Below are 18,246 nucleotides of genomic sequence, written 5' to 3'. Positions count from 1 at the left end.
TACCCTAAGGAGGTACAGCCTCCGGACTTGGCGGGACTCACACGTCTACCGCCAACCTCCTTGATACCTAAGGAGGTACAACCTCCAGACTTGGCGGGACTCACACGTCTACCGCTATCCTAGTCCTCCGGCTAGGACCTAGGGGAGGCTATCTGACCCACCGCTGGCCCGGTGGGTCCTGACCACTGGGTATGCCGAGCCTTGGCCCTCAGAAGGGCTGGGAGGCTGGTCCAGGGTCCTAGCTAGGCTCCAGCCCAGTCTTCTATCTTCGTGCAGGGAGAGAACTCCCCGAGGTCCGTTGGGTCACCCGTCTTATACTCCTTCGGGGCCGGGCAGAACCAATCACACATTCCCACGTGGAACCGTCTGATTGGTTCGTACCAAACCCTGGCCACGATCCGTTTCACCTCGACTGACCCCAACCGTTGTACCCAGGGGTAATGCTGCACTGCCCTGGTGGCAATGCAGGTTGCGCAACAGCGCGTAGTTAACACCTCTACACCACGAAGGGGCATTTTGCCTCTCCATGGGAGAATGGAGAAGCATAAATGTTGTAAGAATTTTTTTTTCGAATAATTGTTATTGAACATTTTTAACTCTAATGATTCAACCAGGGCTTTTCATTCTGTGGAATGAATAAGTGATTGTTATAATTATACCCTCCAATTTGCTTCGTTCTACTACAAAGTTTCAAGTACTTTTTATTTTTTTACTGTGTAGGAACCTCCTGGTTATACCACCAGCCCACAGGGGATTATTGTGTCCGTCCGTCCGTCGTGCATCCAAACATGGGAGGGTTAGGGCTGGGTGGGGAGGGGAGGGTGGGAAGGGGCTGGGTGGGGAGGGGCTTGGTGGGGAGGGGCTGGGTGGGGAGGGGAGGGTGGGGGGTGGGAGGGGTGGGGCTGGGTGGGGAGGGGAGGGTGGGGGCTGGGTGGGGAGGGGCTGGTCACCCCGTGGTGCCCCCCTTATAAAACTCAACGTTTCACCAACTCACTCCAGGCTTGTGCCCGCCCTCACAGTCGGGCACATTGTTGCTGAACACACCACGTGGTGGTGGTGTGTTCAGCATTGTTGCTGAACGCACCACGTGGTGGTGGTGGTGTGTTCAGCATTGTTGCTGAACACACCACGTGGTGGTGGTGTGTTCAGCATTGTTGCTGAACGCACCACGTGGTGGTGGTGGTGTGTTCAGCATTGTTGCTGAACACACCACGTGGTGGTGGTGGTGGTGTTCAGCATTGTTGCTGAACACACCACGTGGTGGTGGTGTGTTCAGCATTGTTGCTGAACACACCACGTGGTGGTGGTGTGTTCAGCATTGTTGCTGAACGCACCACGTGGTGGTGGTGGTGTGTTCAGCATTGTTGCTGAACACACCACGTGGTGGTGGTGTGTTCAGCATTGTTGCTGAACGCACCACGTGGTGGTGGTGGTGTGTTCAGCATTGTTGCTGAACACACCACGTGGTGGTGGTGGTGGTGTTCAGCATTGTTGCTGAACACACCACGTGGTGGTGGTGGTGGTGTTCAGCATTGTTGCTGAACACACCACGTGGTGGTGGTGGTGGTGTTCAGCATTGTTGCTGAACACACCACGTGGTGGTGGTGGTGGTGTTCAGCATTGTTGCTGAACGCACCACGTGGTGGTGGTGGTGTGTTCAGCATTGTTGCTGAACACACCACGTGGTGGTGGTGTGTTCAGCATTGTTGCTGAACACACCACGTGGTGGTGGTGGTGGTGTTCAGCATTGTTGCTGAACACACCACGTGGTGGTGGTGGTGGTGTTCAGCATTGTTGCTGAACACACCACGTGGTGGTGGTGGTGGTGGTGTTCAGCATTGTTGCTGAACACACCACGTGGTGGTGGTGGTGGTGTTCAGCATTGTTGCTGAACACACCACGTGGTGGTGGTGGTGTGTTCACCACGTGGTGGTGGTGCCACCGTTGTTGTTGTTGTTGTTGACCCTGGCAAATTGACCGGGCAAGCCCGACGTTCCTACCAGCATCCCTCCGCGGGTAACGCGTTTATAGTCACAATCACTTTTTGATATATATATATTTTTTATAATTATAAAATAAATTCAGTATAATATTCTGAACATCTGCGGTTTTAGTTAGACGTTGAATAATTTTCAAGTGAATTTTATGCAAAATTTCAGCTTTCCAACGCCTGCTTTTTTAATACATCAGAGTCGCAACGTCGCATTAAAATATTAAATCCGCACTACAACGACAACAGTTTAAAGCGATTTGAAGCAAATTTTATTTTCAAAATGGAAATGTTTATATATATTTATTAAAACATTTTGGGGGGCGAGGGGATGTGGGGGGGGTGTGGGGCAGAGCTTTGTGACGTCATATTCGAGGGGGGTCTGACTTCTGGTGATGCCGTGTGACGAGGGGGGGGGGGGTGGGTAGGGTGGGGGTCAGAAATCGTCAAAAATCGCGTGACGTCATTTATGGACGGCCCCTTAACCACGACGCCATGGCGACCTGCCGCAGAAACCCTAAACGAAGTGGACCAAGTGGTGGCCGGGGATTTTGAAACGTGTGCGGAGTAATTCATCTGCAGCAGGGCCAGTGACGGATTATCCTTGGGGCCGTCCATAAATGACGTCACGCGATTTTGGACGATTTTTTACCCCCCCCTCCCCCACAAATATGACGTCACAATGCTCTACCACCCTCCCCCCCCCAAAAAAATATATATTAAACATTGCTTCAAATGGCTTTAAAACTATTGTCACATTGTAGATGCGTGTTTAATGTGGTGCCACACTCAGATGTTGCAGGAGAAAACATTTATTTAAAAAGTCTATTTAATTAAGTAGAAACGTGTTGTCTGTATTTATTTATAAAGTTGCCGCATTTTGATGTGACGTCACATTTCTCAAACACCACCCCCCCCCTCTCTCGTCACAAATGTCTGACCCCCCCCCCCTTACGTGCAAGACGACATTCATGGAAGGCCCCCTAGCAGCAAAAGTAGCTACAGCACGTGTAGTAGTAGTAGCTACATCACGTGTAGTAGTAGCTACATCACGTGTAGTAGTAGCTACATCACGTGTAGAGGTAGCTACATCACGTGTAGTAGTAGCTACATCACGTGCAGTAGTAGCTACATCACGTGTAGTAGTAGCTACATCACGTGTAGTAGTAGCTACATCACGTGTTGTAGTAGCTACATCACGTGTAGTAGTAGTAGCTACATCACGTGTAGTAGTAGCTACATCACGTGTAGTAGTAGTAGCTACATCACGTGTTGTAGTAGTTACATCACGTGTAGTAGCTACATCACGTGTAGTAGTAGCTACATCACGTGCAGTAGTAGTAGCTACATCACGTGCAGTAGTAGCTACATCACGTGTAGTAGTAGTTACATCACGTGTAGTAGTAGCTACATCACGTGTAGTAGTAGCTACATCACGTGCAGTAGTAGCTACATCACGTGTAGTAGTAGCTACACCACGTGTAGTAGTAGCTACATCACGTGTAGTAGTAGCTACGTCACGTGTAGTAGTAGCTACATCACGTGTAGTAGTAGCTACATCACGTGTAGTAGTAGCTAAATCACGTGTAGTATTAGCTACATCACGTGTAGTAGCTACATCACGTGTAGTAGTAGCTACATCACGTGTAGTAGTAGCTACATCACGTGTAGTAGTAGCTACATCACGTGTTGTAGTAGCTACATCACGTGTAGTAGTAGCTACATCACGTGCAGCAGTAGCTACGTCACGTGTAGTAGTAGCTACATCACGTGTAGTAGTAGCTACATCACGTGTTGTAGTAGCTACATCACGTGATGTAGTAGCTACATCACTTGTAGTAGCTCCATCACGTGATGTAGTAGCTACATCACGTGTAGTAGTAGCTACATCACGTGTTGTAGTAGCTACATCACGTGTTGTAGTAGCTACATCACGTGTAGTAGTAGCTACATCACGTGTAGTAGCAGCTACATCACGTGTAGTAGTAGCTACATCACGTGTTGTAGTAGCTACATCACGTGTTGTAGTAGCTACATCACGTGTAGTAGCTACATCACGTGTTGTAGTAGCTACATCACGTGTTGTAGTAGCTACATCACGTGTAGTAGTAGCTACACCACGTGTAGTAGTAGCTACATCACGTGTAGTAGTAGCTACATCACGTGTAGTAGTAGCTACACCACGTGTAGTAGTAGCTACATCACGTGTTGTAGTAGCTACATCACGTGTAGTAGTAGCTACGTCACGTGTAGTAGTAGCTACATCACGTGTAGTAGTAGCTACATCACGTGTAGTATTAGCTACATCACGTGTAGTATTAGCTACATCACGTGTAGTAGCTACATCACGTGTAGTAGTAGCTACATCACGTGTAGAAGTAGCTACATCACGTGTTGTAGTAGCTACATCACGTGTAGTAGTAGCTACATCACGTGTAGTAGTAGCTACGTCACGTGTAGTAGTAGCTACATCACGTGTAGTAGTAGCTACATCACGTGTAGTAATAGCTACATCACGTGTAGTATTAGCTACATCACGTGTAGTAGCTACATCACGTGTAGTAATAGCTACATCACGTGTAGAAGCAGCTACATCACGTGTTGTAGTAGCTACATCACGTGTAGTAGTAGCTACATCACGTGTAGTAGTAGCTACGTCACGTGTAGTAGTAGCTACATCACGTGTTGTAGTAGCTACATCACGTGATGTAGTAGCTACATCACTTGTAGTAGCTCCATCACGTGATGTAGTAGCTACACCACGTGTAGTAGTAGCTACATCACGTGTTGTAGTAGCTACATCACGTGTAGTAGTAGCTACGTCACGTGTAGTAGTAGCTACATCACGTGTAGTAGTAGCTACATCACGTGTAGTAGTAGCTAAATCACGTGTAGTATTAGCTACATCACGTGTAGTAGCTACATCACGTGTAGTAGTAGCTACATCACGTGTAGTAGTAGCTACATCACGTGTAGTAGTAGCTACATCACGTGATGTAGTAGGTACGTCACGTGTAGTAGTAGCTACATCACGTGTAGTAGTAGCTACATCACGTGTAGTAGTAGCTACATCACGTGTTGTAGTAGGTACGTCACGTGTAGTAGTAGCTACATCACGTGTAGTAGTAGCTACATCACGTGTAGTAGTAGCTACATCACGTGTAGTAGTAGCTACATCACGTGTAGTAGCTACATCACGTGTTGTAGTAGCTACACCACGTGTTGTAGTAGCTACATCACGTGTAGTAGCAGCTACATCACGTGTAGTAGTAGCTACATCACGTGTAGTAGTAGCTACATCACGTGTAGTAGTAGCTACATCACGTGATGTATTAGCTACATCACGTGTAGTAGCTACATCACGTGATGTAGTAGTATCTACATCACGTGTTGTAGTAGCTACATCATGTGTTGTAGTAGCTACATCACGTGTTGTAGTAGCTACATCACGTGTTGTAGTACCTACGTCACGTGTTGTAGTAGCTACATCACGTGTAGTAGTAGCTACATCACGTGTAGTAGTAGCTACATCACGTGTAGTAGTAGCTACATCACGTGTAGTAGTAGCTACAACACGTGTAGTAGTAGCTACATCACGTGTAGTAGTAGCTACATCACGTGTTGTAGTAGCTACATCACGTGTTGTAGTAGCTACATCACGTGTTGTAGTAGCTGCATCACGTGTAGTAGTAGCTGCATCACGTGTAGTAGTAGCTACATCACGTGTAGTAGTAGCTACATCACGTGTAGTAGCAGCTACATCATGTGTAGTAGCTACGTCACGTGTTGTAGTAGCTACATCACGTGTAGTAGTAGCTACATCACGTGTAGTAGTAGCTACATCACGTGTTGTTGTAGCTACATCACGTGTAGTAGTACCTACATCACGTGCAGTAGTAGCTACATCACGTGTTGTAGTAGCTACATCACGTGTAGTAGCAGCTACATCACGTGTTGTAGTAGCTACATCACGTGGTGTAGTAGCTACATCACGTGTAGTAGCAGCTACATCACGTGGTGTAGTAGCTACATCACGTGTAGTAGTAGCTACATCACGTGTAGTAGTAGCAGCTACATCACGTGTAGTAGCTACATCACGTGTAGTAGTAGCTACAGCACGTGTTGTAGTAGCTACATCACGTGTTGTAGTAGCTACATCACGTGTAGTAGTAGCTACATCACGTGTAGTAGTAGCTACATCACATGTAGTAGTAGTTACATCACGTGTAGTAGTAGCTACATCACGTGTAGTAGTAGCTACATCACGTGTAGTAGTAGCTACATCACAGAGGAATGGCAGACTCACCTCTACATACACACACTATAACCAGTCAACCGGAACCTCCTGTATTCTAGCTCCCGACAGCGGAATGGCAGACTCACCTCTACATACACACACACTAGATTCCAGTCAACCGGAACCTCCTGTATTCCAGTGATCCACGTGGCGCAGGTCCAGCTCCCGACAGAGGAATGGCAGCCTCTCCTCTGTTTGCGCAGAGTAACGTAGTCACTTTAAGATGTTTTTCTTGTTCATGTTTTCGTGTTTTTGCGTTTTTGTCGCGGTTGCAACCCGATTCAAGGCTCGAATGTCTCACAGGGCTCTACCAAACGAATGAATCTGAAACTAAATGAAATGAACGAAACTCGGTGCTCCAATGTGTAACCTAGTGCGGTGGTGTGCGGCTGGCGGGAGACGGTGGGGTGGTGGTGATGAAGGTGATGAAGGTGATGGTGGTGATGAAGGTGATGAAGGTGATGAAGGTGGTGGTGGTGGTGTGGTGGTGGTGGTGGCGATGAAGGTGATGAAGGTGATGGTGGTGGTGGTGGTGGGGTGGTGGTGGTGGTGGTGGTGTTGGTGGTGGTGGTGATGAAGGTGATGGTGGTGGTGGTGGGGTGGTGTTGTTGGTGGTGGTGGTGGTGGTGATGAAGGTGATGGTGGTGGTGGTGGGGTGGTGGTGGTGGTGATGAAGGTGATGAAGGTGGTGGTGGTGGTGGTGGTGGGGTGGTGGTGGTGGTGATGAAGGTGATGAAGGTGATGGTGGTGGTGGTGGTGATGAAGGTGAAGGTGATGGTGGTGGTGGTGGTGGGGTGTTGGTGGTGATGGTGGTGATGGTGGTGGTGGTGGTGTGGGGTGGTGGTGGTGGTGAAGGTGGTGGTGGTGGTGGTGGTGGTGTTGCCCACACAACCCCCTCGTGTGTCCACAGTGTCGGCCTTCAGAGGCGCCGCTACTCGTCAACAGCACTTGCTCTCAACAGCCTCATGAACGAATCTCTCATGGTAGGCTATCAACATATACGAGCACAGAGACAATTTCAACCGAGAAGATGGATTCTGGGCTTAGCAATCATTGGAAGGATTTGATAAACCATTTCAGGTTTTAATTGATTGTTCACGCTTACGGTGGATTTCAGACAGCACACATTAATTTTTCGTCTCCCCCCCTCCTCTTTTCCGAACATAGATGGACTACTCCTTCTAAACAAATTGTCAAATCGCTCTCCGTGGTGCTAACGTGAATAAATAAATAAATACAAGTCGCCACTTCTTTCAAATGTTTCTTGCCGTTGGTTTTTCACACCTGATGATGATTGCTTGTGTAGCAGTCGAAACGTCGTAAGAATTGTATTGTTTTATATGTATTTTATTATTTTATTGTTTCCCTTCTACGTGACTTTACCGAAAGAACCAAGAATATGAATCACTGCAGTAACGAAAGCTTTAAATCGAAATGTAACATAACTAGTATTTCATATACTTAGCTCTTTCGGTAAAGTCACGTTGAAGGGAAACAACAAAATAATAAAATATATATAAAACAATAAAAATTCTCACGACGTTTCGACCATAACACAAACGGTCATCATCAGGTGTGTTGGTTTGCATAAATTTATTTATTTTTAAACGGTGTATTTATTTATTTATAAAAACGTTAGCGCCACGCGCAACGATTTGGCAGATTATTTAGAAGGACTAGTCCATCTATGTTCTGAAAAGAGGAGGGGGGAGACGATTTTTTTTATAATGTATGCTGTCTGAAAGCCACTGTAAGCGTGAACAATCAATTAAGACCTGAAATGGTTTATCAAATCCTTCCAATGATTGCTAAGATAGAATCCATCTTCTCGGTTGAAATTGTCTCTGTGCTTGTATATGTGGATAGCCTCATGAACGAATCTCTCATGGCAGCCAGATGGCTTACAAAAAAATATAACTAGCATTCTTGGTTCTTTCGGTAAAGTCACGTAGAAGATAATTTTATTGTTTTATATATTTTTATTATGTTATTGTTTTCCCTTTCTTCTACGTGGCGGTGACTTTACCGAAAGAACCAAGAAGGCGAATCCCTGCAGTCACGAAAGCTTTAAATCGGAAGCTTGGTTGGGTTCATCTTCGTTGGGTCTTTGGTCTAAAGTTGCGTCGGTCGGTTCGAAAAAGAAAAAAATTAACGAAAATAAACCGACGACGACGTTTCGATGGCGACACGTGCTGCCACCTTGTGTGCTGCCCTGCAGGCTGTCACCTTGTGTGCTGCCCTGCAGGCTGCCACCTTGTGTGCTGCCCTGCAGGCTGCCACCTTGTGTGCTGCCACCTCGTGTGCTGCCCTGCAGGCTGCCCTGCAGGCTGCCACCTTGTGGTGCCACCTCGTGCTGCCTGCAGGCTGCCACCTCGTGCTGCCCTGCAGGCTGTCACCTTGTGTGCTGCCCTGCAGGCTGTCACCTTGTGTGCTGCCCTGTAGGCTGCCACCTTGTGCTGCCCTGCAGGCTGTCACCTCGTGTGCTGCCCTGCAGGCTGCCACCTTGTGTGCTGCCACCTCGTGTGCTGCCCTGAAGGCTGTCACCTCGTGCTGCCCTGCAGGCTGCCACCTCGAGCTGCCCTGCAGGCTGCCACCTTGTGTGCTGTCACCTTGTGTGCTGCCCTGCAGGCTGCCACCTTGTGTGCTGTCACCTTGTGTGCTGCCACCTCGTGTGCTGCCCTGAAGGCTGTCACCTCGTGCTGCCCTGCAGGCTGCCACCTCGAGCTGCCCTGCAGGCTGCCACCTTGTGTGCTGTCACCTTGTGTGCTGCCCTGCAGGCTGCCACCTTGTGTGCTGTCACCTTGTGTGCTGCCCTGCAGGCTGCCACCTTGTGTGCTGCTGCCCTGCAGGCTGCTACCTTGTGCTGTCACCTTGTGCTGCTGCCCTGCAGGCTGCTTGAGCGGCAGCCTTTGGAACTTGTCGAACTTCTTAGCCGCGTCGTCGGCGGCTCCGACCTACTAATAAACCCCGCGTTCAAATCCAATAACAGGTCCCTGCAGGGTGGGCTGGTAGGACAAGTCTCTGCGCTGTCTATTGCTGATTTTATACACCCCAACAGCACGAGATTTCACTTCGTTAAAGTATTGAAAGGGGACGGACGGACGGACACATTAATCTATTGCAGGCTGGTACACTCAGTTTACAACTTCGTTCCTACCAGTAAAAAATGTGTTTCATGCCATTTGTGGCGCCCATTGTAAAGCATAAACACAGTGAGATATTTACACCATTGGAAACCAATTATCACACCGAGATATCTCAGAATATTGAAGTCAGCCCCCCACCCAAAGTCAAAATCCTGGCTCCGCGATCGAAACGTCGTACTTTATTTGTATTCACGCGCTTTTATTTAACTCACTCTGTCTGTTGTTGTTGTTGTATCTTCAAATCTTGTAACTCAACTTTGAACCCACTTCCCTGCAATGTGATATCGCCTGAAAACTTGCTATACTCACGTGATACTGATGACAATGCGATAGTCCATCATTACAAAAAAACCAATTAAATATTTTTAAACCATCTTTTTAAAATGCTGTGTTTCGGCTTGTGTCTAATTGTCCACTCACGTTGGCTGTAAATCACCACGGGTCCCAATACGTTGTGGCCAAGCGTCAGGGCCAATTCCTTGGAGTTGTGGAGAGTTTTGCCATTACTAGTAGGGTACATTTATGATTTAAAGCTTTCGTGACTGCAGTGATTCATATTCTTGGTTCTTTCGGTAAAGTCACCACCACGTAGAAGAAGGGAAACAATAAAATAATATTATTATTTAAAATATTATTTTATTGTTTCCCTTCTACGTGGCGACTTTACCGAAAGAACTAATAATATAACAGAGGTTGTTTAAAAATATATTAATATTATTTATTGTTTCCCTTTTATTTTAAATAATATTATTTTATTGTTACCCTTCTACATGGTGGTGACTTTACCGAAAGAACCAATAATATAACAAAGATTGTTTAAAAATATATATTAATATTATTTTATTGTTTCCCTTCTTCTACGTGGTGGTGACTTTACCGAAAGAACCACGAATATGAATCCCTGCAGTCACGAAAGCTTTAAATCAAAATCTTTTTTTTGGACATGCTATGTTTCGGCTTTGTGTCTAATTGTAAATCACCACGGGTCCCTCTTACGCTGTGGCCAAGCTTCGGGGGGCCAATTCCTTGGAGTTGTGGAGAGTTCTGCCATTACCTGTAGGGTACATTTAAATTAAAAATCGTGTTTCTTAAAAAAAAAGTTTTTTTAAAATATAACTTTTCTTTTTAAACCTATCTATACGTGACTTTACAGAAAGGCCCGACGAAGATGAATCCCTGCAATTACGAAAGCTTCGAAGCAAGACTCGGATTGGGTTGTTTCCAAAGTGATGGTTTGGCATGAATTAAGTTTCCAGGAGGAGAGGAGGGGTGGAGCGGGGGTGGAGGGGGGTTTACGATCAGAGGAAACGAGAATATGCTCGGAGTAGTCGGAACTTTGTTTCGTTCATCATTTTGTTTTTGTGTTAATGCTTTGCTTTATGTAAACCCCCTTCTCACCCCCCCCCCCATTTTTAAATGAAATAGTTCTCTCTCCCCATCTCTTTTTCTTTCCCCCCCCCCAACTCATCCTCCTCCCATCTCTCTCTCCCTTCCTCTATCTTTCTCTATCTCTCTCTCCCATCTCAACCTCTCTCTCTCTATTTTACGATCAGAGGAAACCAGAAGATTCATAATAAAGGTTTTTGGGTTAGATCGCGTTGTTTATAAATGTGTCGTAACCCTCCACCACCCGACACGGCCAATCAGTGTCACGTTGACAAAAGACACAAATAGTTCACTACTTTAGCCCACCGGTGTGTTGTTGAAGAGTGAATCCACAACATTTACAGTTTGAGTTGTACTGTGACGTTTCGCTGGTAAATACATCCAGCATCATCATCGGGCAATTCGCCAGAATGGTAAAGCCCTCTCCACTTGCTCCCGGTTTTATATAGCAGCAGCAGCAGCAGGGTGACGTCATCACTTAACTATGAATAATATTGGTCGCGAAAGTCTACGTGTTAAACTGAAACCAGAAGATGATCGGTGTGGTCGGCACTTTTGCTTCGTTCGTCATTCCGTTTTTTGTTATTGCTTTGCTTTATGCAAACCTCCCTCAAACCCCCCTTTTAAAATGAAAGATTTAACGAAATATTTTACGCTCTGCTCTCCTTCTTAAACCCCTTCTCTCTCTCTCTCTACCCAGCCCCTCGCTCGAATCATCGCACGATCATGACCACAACCACCACCACCACTACGAGTCATATCATGGTGTTTAATACAATAATACATACCGTTATGTTTAAACGCACGTGCGCGCGCGCGTGTGTGTGTGTACACGTGTTCGCACGCGCACACGTGTACACACACACACACACACGCGCGCGCGCACGTGCGCGCACAGCTGACAAGAGAATACACAAACCCACTGGCGTCCATATACACGAGTGTGTGTACGTGTGCGTGTGTGTACGTGTGTGTACGTGTGTACGTGTGTGTGTACGTGTGCGTGTACGTGAGTGTGTGTACGTGTGTGTGTGTGTACGTGTGTGTGTACGTGTGTGTGTACGTGTGCGTGTACGTGAGTGTGTGTACGTGTATGTGTACGTGTATACGTGTACGTGAGTGTGTGCACGTGTATACGTGTATACGTGTACGTGTGTGTACGTGTGTATGTGTACGTGTATGTGTGTACGTGTACGTGCACGTGTGTGTATGTGTACGTGTGTATGTGTACGTGTGTATGTGTACGTGTGTGTGTACGTGTATGTGTGTACGTGTATGTGTGTACGTGTGTGTGTACGTGTGTGTGTACACGTTTGTGTGTACGTGTGTGTGTTTACGTGTGTACGTGCTGGTACGTGTGTGTACGTGTGTGGACATGTGTATGCATGTATATATAGGTGTATGTACATATATGTGTACATGTGTATATATGTTCATGTATATATGTGCATACATGTCTGTGTGTATATATGAGTATACATGTCTGTATTTTATATAACATGTACACGTGTGTGTGTGTATGTGTAGTATTGGAGAGTGTGTGTGGTAGTGGAGTGTGTGTGTGGTAATGGAGTGTATGTGTGGTAGTGGAGTGTGTGTGGTATTGATGTGTGTGTGTGTAGTATTGGAGTGTGTGTGTGTGGTAGTGGAGTGTGTGTGTGGTATTGGTGTGTGTGTGTGTGATAGTAGTGTGTGTGTGTGGTAGTGGAGTGTGTGTGGTAGTGGAGTGTGTGTGTGATATTGGTGTGTGTGTGTGGTAGTAGAGTGTGTGTGTGGTAGTGGAGTGTGTGTGTGTGTGGTAGTGGAGTGTGTGTGTGGTAGTGGAGTGTGTGTGGTATTGGAGTGTGTGTGTGGTATTGGTGTGTGTGTATGTGTGGAAGTGGAGTGTGTGTAGTAATGGTGTGTGTGTGTGGTAGTGGAGTGTGTGTGGTATTGGTGTGTTTGGTAAGAGTGTGTGTGTGGCAGTGGAGTGTGTGTAGTAATGGTGTGTGTGTGGTAGTGGAGTGTGTGTGGTATTGGAGTGTGTGTGGTATTGGTGTCTGTGTGGTAGTGGAGTGTGTGTGTGGTAGTGGAGTGTGTGTGGTATTGGAGTGTTTGGTAATGGAGTGTGTGTGTGGTAGTGGAGTGTGTGTGGTATTGGAGTGTGTGTGGTATTGGTGTCTGTGTGGTAGTGGAGTGTGTGTGTGGTAGTGGAGTGTGTGTGGTATTGGAGTGTTTGGTAATGGAGTGTGTGTGTGGTAGTGGAGTGTGTGTGGTATTGGAGTGTGTGTGGTATTGGTGTCTGTGTGGTAGTGGAGTGTGTGTGTGGTAGTGGAGTGTGTGTGGTATTGGAGTGTTTGGTAATGGAGTGTGTGTGTGGTATTGGAGTGTGTGTGTGGTAGTGGAGTGTGTGTGTCGTAGTGGAGTGTGTGTGTCGTAGTGGAGTGTGTGTGGTATTGGAGTGTGTGTGTGTGGTAGTAGAGTGTGTGTGGTATTGGTGTGTTTGGTAATGGAGTGTGTGTGGTAGTGGAGTGTGTGTTTGTGTGGTATTGGAGTGTATGTTTGCGTGTTATTGGAGTGTGTATGTGTGGTATTGGAGTGTGTGCATCTGTTTGTGCATCTGTTTGTGCATCTGTGCATGTACAGGGTGTTTCAAAAATGTTTTCATTCTTCTGAGAATTTGCAACAATACCACAATAAATGCATCTCCGGGCTCTGAAGACCAACCTGGAGACCACCTCCTGGAACAAGATTCCGCGTTGATAACGCTGACGAACAAGTGGAGACTGACTTTATGAAGCTATTAACATTACATTTGTTATCATGTTACAGAGTGCCTTGTCCCCGTTATTTTCCACTTAAAAACAATAGTCCTATATAGGTGTTAACATTTACTTTAAGCATCCTGTATATATGTGTGCGTGACTGTGTATGCGTGTGTGTATCTGTGTGTGTAGCTGTGTGTATCTGTGTGTGTATCCGTGTGTGTATCCGTGTGCGTAGCTGTGTGTGTAGCTGTATGTGTATCCGTGTGTATACGTGTATCTGTGTGTGTAACCGTGTGTCTATCAGTATGTGTATCCGTATGTGTATCCGTGTGTGTATGTGTATCTGTGTGTGTATGTGTGTGTATCTGTATGTGTATCTGTGTGTGTATCTGTGTGTGTATCTGTGTATATCTGTGTGTATCCGTGTGTGTATCCGTGTGTATATCTGTGTGTGTATCAGTGTGTATCTGTGTATGTATCTGTGTGTATGTGTGAATGTGTGTGTATCTGTGTGTATCTGCATGTGTGTGTGTATCTGTGTGTGTATCTGTATGTATATCTGTGTGTATATCTGTCTATCTGCGTGTATATCTGTGTGTATCTGTGTGTATATCTGTGTATCTGTGTGTATATCTGGGTGTATCTGTGTGTGTATCTGTCTGTGTGCATCTGCGTGTGTGTATCTGCGTGTGTCCTTGTCCTATGTGTACACGCGGCGTCTGTACGTTCATACAAACCCCAAATTCACGACGACGACGACAACAACAACATCGACATCACCACCACCATCAGCAGCATCATCATCATCATCAACACTGATTTTGTTCAAAGCAGGCAAATAACAGATCCCGTTCCAATACATAAGTTCTCCTCCCGGCACACCAAGTCCACCGTCGCTACTGATCCACATCTCTCCTGCCGTGTCTCCTCGCGGCACGCATAGTCCCGTACCCTCGGACCCAACTCCTCCTCTGTGCGTACGCACGGCACACCACGTCCAGTCTGCTCCCCCGGCGGCACACAACGTCCAGGCCTGCTCAGCCCCATCGCTTCATGTGTGTGTGTGTGTGTCTACCCGGTCACAGCATGTCCAGGCGACTGATCCACATCTCGCCTTCCACGTCGAACTCCAGCCATACCGCGTCAAGTATCGATCTCAACCATCTCTCGTTCTCTCTCTGTGTGTGTCATGCACGGCACACCACGTCCAGTCTTCTCCCGGGGTACACAACTAGTCCGGCATACTCCAATGCCTCTCCTCAACGTCTCTCTCTCTCTCTCTGTGTCTCTCTCTCTCCCTCTCTGTCTCTCTCCGTGTGTCTCTCTCTCTCCCTCTCTCTCTCCGTGTGTCTCTCTCTCCCTCTCTGTCTCTCTCTCCGTGTGTCTCTCCCTCTAACTCTGTGTCTCTCTCTCCGTGTGTCTCTCCCTCTAACTCTGTGTCTCTCTCTAACTCTGTGTCTCTCTCTCTAACTCTGTGTCTCTCTCTCTCCCTCTCTGTCTCTCTCTCCGTGTGTCTCTCTCCGTGTCTCTCTCTCTCTCCCTCTCTGTCTCTCTCTCCGTGTGTCTCTCCCTCTAACTCTGTGTCTCTCTCTCCGTGTGTCTCTCTCTCTCCCTCTCTGTCTCTCTCTCTCCGTGTGTCTCTCCCTCTAACTCTGTGTCTCTCTCTCCGTGTGTCTCTCTCTCTCTCCCTCTCTGTCTCTCTCTCCGTGTGTCTCTCCCTCTAACTCTGTGTCTCTCTCTCCGTGTGTCTCTCTCTCTCCCTCTCTGTCTCTCCCTCTCCATGTGTCTCTCTCCGTGTCTCTCTCTGTGTCTCTCTCCCCATCTCTCTCTCTTACCCTGTCTCTCTCACTCTCTCTCCGTGTCTCTCTCTCTCCCCATATCTCACTCTCCGTGTCTCTCTCTCTCCCCATGTATCTCTCACCGTGTGTCTCTCTCCCCCATGTATCTCTCTTACCGTGTGTCTCTCTCTCCCCGTGTCTCTCTCTCTCTCTCTCCACGTTTCTCTCTCCGTGTGTCTCTCTCCCCATCTCTCTCTCTCTTACCATGCCTCTGTCTCTCTCTGTGTCTCTCTCTCTCTGTGTGTCTCTCACTCTCCGTGTCTCTCTCTCTCCCCATGTATCTCTCTCTGTGTCTCTCTCCCAATCTCTCTCTTACCATGCCTCTCTCTCCCTCGCTGTCTCTCTCTCTCTCTTCGTGTCTCTCTCTCTTCGTGCCTCTCTCTCTTCGTGTCTCTCTCTCTTCGTGTCTCTCTCTCTCTTCGTGTCTCTCTCTCTTCGTGTCTCTCTCTCACTCTTCGTGTCTCTCTCTGTGTCTCTCTCCCCATCTCTCTCTTACCATGCCTCTGTCTTTCTCTTTGTGTCTCTCTCTCTCTCCGTGTCTCTCTCTCTCTCCGTGTCTCTCTCTCTCTCCGTGTCTCTCTTTCCCCATGTATCTCTCACCGTGTGTCTCGCTCTCTCCCCGTGTCTCTCTCTCTCCCCATGTATCTCTCTCTGTGTCTCTCTCACTCTCTCCCCATCTCTCTCTCTCTCTCCCCATCTCTCACTCTCCGTGTCTCTCGCTCACTCTCCATGTATCTCTCTGTGTGTCTCTCTCCCCATCTCTCTCTTACCATGCCTCTCTCTCTCCGTGTGTCTCTCTCTCTCTCTCTTTCCTCCTCCTCTCCTATATATTAGGCTATATCATTTATGTTATAATAGTTGTAGATTTGAGTGAAGCCATCTCGCTCTCTCTCTGTGTCTTCTCTCTCCGTCTCTCTCCATCTCTCTCTCTTTTCCAACCTCTGACCTCCGGCCTCTGAGTCTCTGTTTCTCTTCGGGGCAGAGTTCAATAGAGTTCAAGAGGCCTAGCTCCTGGTCGCAGTAGAAATCTGCGGAAGTTCCAACGGAGCAGAAATCCGCGGAGGCTCCGATGAGGTGGAAATCCACAGAAGCCGAGGAGGGATTCCTCTGGGGTTTGAAGGCGTGGGAGGTGGAGAAACCGAGGGACGAGACCTGGGGGAGAGAGAGATGAGAGGGATGAGAGGTAGGAAAGAGGGGGAGAAGTGGAGAGGAATGGTTGATGAGTGGGTGAGTGAATGGGTGAGTGAATGGGTGAGTGAATGGGTGAGTGAATAGGTGAGTGAATGGGTGAGTGAGTGGGTGAGTGAATGGGTGAGTGGGTGAGTGAATGGGTGAGTGAATGGGTGAGTGAATGGGTGAGTGAATGGGTGAGTGAATGGGTGAGTGAGTGGGTGAGTGAATGGGTGAGTGGGTAAGTGAATGGGTGAGTGAATGGGTGAGTGAATGGGTGAGTGAATAGGTGAGTGAATGGGTGAGTGAGTGGGTGAGTGAATGGGTGAGTGGGTGAGTGAATGGGTGAGTGGGTAAGTGAATGGGTGAGTGAATGGGTGAGTGAATGAGTGAATGGGTGAGTGAATGGGTGAGTGAGTGGGTGAGTGAATGGGTGAGTGGGTGAGTGAATGGGTGAGTGGGTAAGTGAATGGGTGAGTGAATGGGTGAGTGAATGGGTGAGTGGGTGAATTAGTGAGCGGGTGGGTGAATTAGTGAGCGGGTGGGTGAATGGGTGAGGGAATGGATGAGTGAATGGGTGAGTGAGTGAATTAGTGAGCGGATGGGTGAATGGATGAGTGGGTGAATTAGTGAGTGGGTGGGTGAATGGGTGGGTGAATGGGTGAGTGGGTGAATTAGTGAGCGGGTCGGTGAATGGGTGAGTGGGTGAGTAAATGGGTGAGTGGGTGAATTAGTGAGTGGGTGAATTAGTGAGTGGGTGAATTAGTGAGTGGGTGGGTGAATGGGTGAGTGGGTGAGTGAATGGGTGAGTGGGTGAATTAGTGAGTGGGTGGGTGAATTGGTGAGTGAATGGGTGAGTGAATGGGTGAGTGAACGGGTGAGTGGGTGAATTAGCGAGCGGGTGGGTGAATGGGTGAGTGGGTGAGTGAATGGGTGAGTGAACGGGTGAGTGGGTGAATTAGTGAGCGGGTGGGTGAATGGGTGAGTGGGTGAGTAAATGGGTGAGTGGGAGAATTAGTGAGCAGGTGGGTGAATTAGTGAGTGGGTGGGTGAATGTGTGAGTGGGTGAGTGAATGGGTGAGTGGGTGAATTAGTGAGCGGGTGGGTGAATGGGTGAGTGGGTGAGTGAATGGGTGAGTGGGTGAATTAGTGAGTGGGTAGGTGAATGGGTGAGTGAATGGGTGAATTAGTGAGTGGGTGGGTGAATTGGTGAGTGAATGGGAGAGTGAACGGGTGAGTGGGTGAATTAGTGAGCAGGTGGGTGAATGGGTGAGTGGGTGAGTAAATGGGTGAGTGGGTGAGTAAATGGGTGAGTGGGTGAATTAGTGAGTGGGTGGGTGAATGGGTGAGTGGGTGAGTGAATGGGTGAGTGGGTGAATTAGTGAGCGGGTGGGTGAATGGGTGAGTGGGTGAGTGAATGGGTGAGTGGGTGAATTAGTGAGTGGGTAGGTGAATGGGTGAGTGAATGGGTGAATTAGTGAGTGGGTGGGTGAATTGGTGAGTGAATGGGAGAGTGAACGGGTGAGTGGGTGAATTAGTGAGCGGGTGGGTGAATGGGTGAGTGGGTGAGTAAATGGGTGAGTGGGTGAATTAGTGAGTGGGTGAATTAGTGAGTGGGTGGGTGAATGGGTGAGTGGGTGAGTGAATGGGTGAGTGGGTGAATTAGTGAGTG

At 47.8% G+C, this 18,246-nt stretch overlaps 1 protein-coding gene across 1 annotated transcript in view; it reads right to left on the bottom strand.

The window, feature by feature from the left end:
* Positions 1-13,572: 13,572 nt before the first annotated feature.
* Positions 13,573-18,246, bottom strand: part of LOC116938039 (uncharacterized) — a 34,842-nt gene continuing 30,168 nt past the window's right edge. The window contains exon 5 of the mRNA XM_076058239.1: positions 13,573-16,556. Coding sequence (XP_075914354.1) covers positions 16,409-16,556 — 148 coding nt within the window. The 3' untranslated portion in view covers positions 13,573-16,408. The remainder of the gene's footprint in view (positions 16,557-18,246) is intronic.

This window comes from Petromyzon marinus, assembly GCF_048934315.1.
Source record: "Petromyzon marinus isolate PM22_M1 ecotype Great Lakes invasive population chromosome 68 unlocalized genomic scaffold, UKy_Petmar_22M1.pri1.0 chr68_unloc.3, whole genome shotgun sequence".
NCBI classification, from domain to species: Eukaryota; Metazoa; Chordata; class Hyperoartia; order Petromyzontiformes; family Petromyzontidae; genus Petromyzon; species Petromyzon marinus.
Note: the sequence above shows the minus strand (reverse complement) of the source record. Positions and strands in the feature narration are given on the sequence as shown.